The 5,363-nt window shown below is 37.1% G+C and overlaps 1 protein-coding gene across 1 annotated transcript; it reads right to left on the bottom strand.

Annotated features, from left to right (window-relative positions):
- Positions 1 to 1,186: 1,186 nt before the first annotated feature.
- On the bottom strand, positions 1,187 to 5,363 carry apom (apolipoprotein M). The gene is made up of 7 exons (XM_022746424.1): positions 5,204 to 5,363; positions 4,647 to 4,786; positions 3,511 to 3,581; positions 2,034 to 2,168; positions 1,519 to 1,617; positions 1,391 to 1,418; positions 1,187 to 1,282 (listed from the first exon to the last, which is right to left on the bottom strand). Exons 1-6 carry the CDS (start codon positions 5,315 to 5,317, stop codon positions 1,405 to 1,407), a joined length of 573 nt encoding a protein of 190 aa, XP_022602145.1. The 5' UTR covers positions 5,318 to 5,363; the 3' UTR covers positions 1,187 to 1,282; positions 1,391 to 1,404.

Below are 5,363 nucleotides of genomic sequence, written 5' to 3'. Positions count from 1 at the left end.
TTGTAATCAAAATAAAGTAAAGGATCGGAGTATACTTCCTCTATTACAAATGGACACACAGTGTCCACAGTGTCACACAGTGCCACTGTTGGATTGTAAGTAGGGATCACACGGCACAGGTAATCAGCCTGACAAAGCTGAAGAGGGGAATTCAACTTTTGTTTTGTCACTTGTTCTGCTTTTGTGTGGATGTAGTTTAAATTTATCTATTTATTTAGTTTATTTTATCTTTCCCAAAGCATTTCCACCACCTCAGCCTGTCTCACAAGTAAGCGTGTTACTAAGTGACCGTGCTTTATTTACTAAATACATAATAAATGGTATGGTTAGGCTGTGTCAGCAGAACATGAATTCCATAATCACGCTGTGCTTTGTTTGGCCCAGAACAAAGTGAGGTATAAAGAATGTGGAAGTGACTGGAATATTAGTTGCTGTGATAACAAGAGCGTAAACATAAATATGTCGCTCCTAGAATTATTTTCTCTCTGTTTATTCTGAGTAAATTTAACACTTGCAAACAAAAACGTAAACGAAACACCTGTCACTTCCTGTTCAGGAGAGAATTTTTTCAGAGGAAAATCGACCAGAAACTAATTTTAATAACAATACTTTCATGAACTGTGTATGATTAAAATCTATATTAAATCACGTTACAGCACAAAGTAACAAAAAGGTCATTTATATATATATATGAACCTGATCCTTAACATTACTTTAATGAAGTCGCATTGAACCAATATTTTTCTTGGCTGAATGCATCACATTTTTTTTTTTTTTAAATGTTTCTTTGAGGGTTTGTTATTAAACTACAGCAAACTGAATACATCTGAATGTGTAATTAGTTCAAAACTAGTACTGAATCGTTCATGAATAAACCTTCATTCAAGTTATGTGAACAGGTATTTCTGTTCAGTGGCATCATGGGAAATCCCCAGGGTTTTATTGGGTGGATGTTGATCCTCACCCAAAAAGGTGTTTTTCTTCACTCAACTCATGCTATTGCACCTGTGGTTCTTTGTACTGAGAGTGATAATCAGAACATCGTCATTGGCTAGCTTCACTTTTCATTGTAGCACCATTTTAGTGACACCACATATGTATGGTTTTATTACGTATTTTCTGATATTTAAAGAACTGCTGTTGCTCATAATTTGTCTCAGAATAAAACGACACAAAGAGGAAAAAATGCTTGTATTTTTGCTTTTATTTTTTTCACTGCTTTACAGGGAAAACAAGAAATAAACGTACTGTTGTCCTGGGCGTCCAAGGTCACAGCAACATCCTGTAAGAAATTGGAGAGACTGGACTGTAATTTCAATCAGCAAAGACAGACCAAGGCAGGTATGAAAGATCATTAAATGATAAGGAAAGTGAAAGGTAATGTTCATACCTCAGTGTTAAGATTTAGGCACAAAACTCTGTAAATGCATACAATATTGTTAGATTTAAAAAGAAACATTTTGGGATTCAGAGGCATCATCTTCTCCAAATAATTTCCAAATTGTCTAAAGGACAAACCTTTCGTTTGAGGTAGTCTGACACTTGCCGACATTTGATGACAAGCAGAATTTTTCAGAAATGTTGTCACCACCTCAGGGTCCACATCACCCTGCCGAGCTAGCGTGGAAAAGTAATTGACCAAAAAAAATGAGATGAAGGTGAAGGCACAGGAGACATTTTGATTTATGTAAAACATTAACAACAATCACATGGAGTGTTTACTTTAATTACTTTTACCTCACGATTTCCTGATTTTTGTCTTTTTTCCCTGGATTTTGCTGCAGTCACCATGCTGGATTTGGGGGCCAACATTATTTGATTCCAAGAAACTAACCAAACTACAGCTAATAAGAGAGCTAACTGACTAAACTACAACTAACCAGTTAGATAACTGACCAAACAACAGTGAAACATTATTAGCTGTTTTCACAAATTTGCCTTAACTGAACTTAACTTAACTAGGAGGTAATAGTTCGGGAGAAGGCTGAAATTATTGTTATTTTGGGGTGACCTATTCCTTTAAGATGGCTTACCGTACAGCATGAATCTGTTGAGGGAGTCCACTGAGTCTGTTTGGCTTAGCGGTGGCTCCACTTCCTGGAAAATGATGCAGTTGGAGCAGTTGGCCCATTTGCCGCTCCAGAGCAGGCTCCTCCTCTGCGGCCTTCCTGATTCAAATCCACAAGACACCGGCAAGGGAGCATCAGTATTGATCAGTAAGTGACATGGGACAAGGTGGACATATGCACCACAAAAGCACAGCATGACCTGACATTAAGGACTCAAGGTGCATCCTGGGCTTTGGGTTATGTACTGAGGTATTAATTGGCTCTTTTTTGTTTCTGGTAACAGCAGAACCTTTGCTTTACGGAGGGTTCCTGTCTTAAAATCTAAATTTAAGACCTACATTATTTCAGTTTTACATGCTGCATATCCCTATGTGTTTAATAAAATTACCACACAGCAGATCTAGGCCCGTTTATATTCCAGTATAGTACACTGTACACATTGCATAGAGGGTTTGAGGAATAGGTGGTTAAGTAGGGGCCCAGCAGCTCATTGGTCTTAATTAACAAAGGTAAAATCTGTTTAAATTGTCTTTTCAGTGGTATTTTTATGAGGAGAGTCATTATAGAAAATGTTGCTTGTATATCTTGTGTCATAATGTGACCTGAGGCAGGACAGTAAAATTGGAGAAATGACTTGAAAGACCTTTCAATTAAGTCAATTACTTGATCAAATCATTACATGTAGGCAACTAAGAAATGTTGTAGTTGAGTCTTACTGTATCTATTCATGCAATGGTTTATTAGAGGGTTAGGACGTTTTGGGAGCGCCACATTTGAAATGTACAGTTATTTTTGTCCTGGATATAGTACTTTCTCTCTTTGTCCTGTTGATATCCACCCGTTGAAATTCTTGTTTTTTGTGTCGTTTCTACAGCAATAAAAACAACAGTAAATTTTGGAAATACGCTCTGGTATGCCATAGTTGTTTGTTCAGTCAGTGTGAAAAAACGATGGGTGACTTTGAAAAGGAAATCCTTTTATTTGTTCTACATGAGATGACATGATTCAGAATTTATACATTGGCTTAAGTTTCTGAAGCTGTAAACCTATCTAAAACTAAAAACAGTAGAGGGTGTTGTATGTTGTACAAACCCCCTTAAGGCAAATTTGTGATATAAGGCGATATAAATAAAACTTACTTGATTTGACTTTAACAGCAGAAATGCTCTGGGGTTTTCCCAAAGTGTTAAGAATACAATTCTGGGAAAATTATTAAATCCCTGTAGTGTTTTGGCATGAATCTGTTTTTTCTTTTTATTTAAACTCTGGTACAAAATTCCCATCTTCAATATGTCTTAAAAAAAATAAAATAAACCTGGCTTAGGCCATAACCCGTAACTATAGGTCTATTGTGTGTGTGTGTGTGTGTGTGTGTGTGTGTGTATTTGTGTGCGCATTTGTGTGTGCATTTGTGTGTGTGTGCAGTTAGTACTGTAGTTACCCTCCAGCTCCAAATCATCCCTTTCAGGATATATATAATAGGTCCAGGTCTGGTTCATACATTTATCTCCCCTAAAAAATAAAGTAAAAATAGAGACATTAATTGAGCTCAAAGCAGTTTCATAAATTAAATCTGCAAGATAAACACACACACACACACAAACACACACACACACACACACACACATTATTCACACCTTTCACACTTTCTGAATGTCACTTCCCTAATTCTGGTCCCTATTAATAATCCTGGGTTTTCTTGTTTCTGTCATTTCTCATGACCCTGTCTCATTTTACCCATGCTGTAAAACCAGTTTCATACACGTGTTTGAATCTTGTTATATTATTAAAACTTTAATATTGTCAGTGGTGGAAAGTATCTAAGTACTTTACTTAGGTACTGTCCTTAAGTACAATTCTTACTTTCCTGGAGTATTTCCTTTTTATGCTACTTCTCTATAACTCAGAGGGAAATGTAGATTCTTGCTGGGGCCCCACTGTTTCAGAGGTCTGTGAGATGTTTGCTGTTTCACTAAAGAGAGATTTCCCCCCTTGGAGGGGCCCCCCTCCCCTAGTTTGGTAATCACTGTACTTAACTACCCAACTGTATATAGAGTAGTTAAAACTAGGTCCACCAACCATAACAGTAAAACACTGTTTACACATTGATACTGACAAATAATGAAATCCATCATAATATACTAATTAATAATATATTAGTATATCAGTCACAGGGCCCATATCTCTGCAGAACTTTTCCCTGTCATACATCAAGTACATTTAGCTGGTTAGCTGGTCATTTTAAATGCAGGGCTTATTTTTAGATTGTTTATTGGTACGTTTTTATCTGAGTAAAGGATCCATGTACTTCCACCACTGGATATTATAAATGAATACAATTAATAACCAATCCAGACTGAATGTCATGTTAAAGTCAGAAATTCAAGAGAGATCATAATATTCTTGCAACATCTCTTACCAGTTTTGGAGAACTGTCCTCATTATGACTTGCATTATAAACAATGCTTCTTTTTACTTTAATTTCCTCTTTATTGGACTTCCAGGTGTTGAGATTTGTTTCCTATTACGTAGTGTGTGTGTGTGTGTGTGTGTGGGGGGGTGTGTGTGTCTGCTCACAGTCGCATATTTCCGGTCAGCAGCAGTGTGTCATTGGCTTTCTCCTCGATGCTGAATAACATGTTGTCCATTGCTTTGAATTTCTGGATGTCAGCCTCTCTTAGACTGACTGCTGCTTTAAAGTACCATTTCCCCAGATACTACAACACACGCAGACACAGACAGGTGGAATAAAAGTGTGGGGTGGCAGCTACGGCTGAGAGATGGAAACTATTCTAAGATATGAGCCCACAACTTGCGACAAAGGCCACTAAAGGAAAAGACAGAGGGAGTGTAAAGTGCATCAGTGTGGCGGTGTCTAATAATTATAGTGGTAAATGTCTGCAGAAAGTATGAACTATTGACTTTCACTCTGATAAGATACACTTTATTAAAAATAGTAACAGTAAAATGAATTTGCTTGAAATGAAATTTGTCATAAAATTCATTTTGCCTGAAAAAGCACCCAAAACAAAGTGCAAGAGACAGAAATTATAAAATGTTTTCAGTCCATCATAATACGCTGTGGAACCAAACTCAGGGATACAGGAAAATCTGAATGTAATTTGGTTTCTCACCTGCTGACGGTTGATAGTGTTGGCAGGCAACTGCTCAGGAACTGGGCAGGGAACGAGGGCCTGATACACCAAACTATATAAATAGAGAAAATATGACAGTGCTCCATCCGACATAACTGCAGCCTTAGGGTCAATACTTAATCATGAACCTGAACAAAAT

Source organism: Seriola dumerili, unplaced genomic scaffold (assembly GCF_002260705.1).
Source record: "Seriola dumerili isolate Sdu_G_001 unplaced genomic scaffold, Sdu_1.0 BDQW01000104.1, whole genome shotgun sequence".
NCBI lineage: Eukaryota > Metazoa > Chordata > Actinopteri > Carangiformes > Carangidae > Seriola > Seriola dumerili.
The sequence above is the reverse complement of the archived record's forward strand: the minus strand, read 5'-3'. Positions and strand labels throughout refer to the sequence as shown.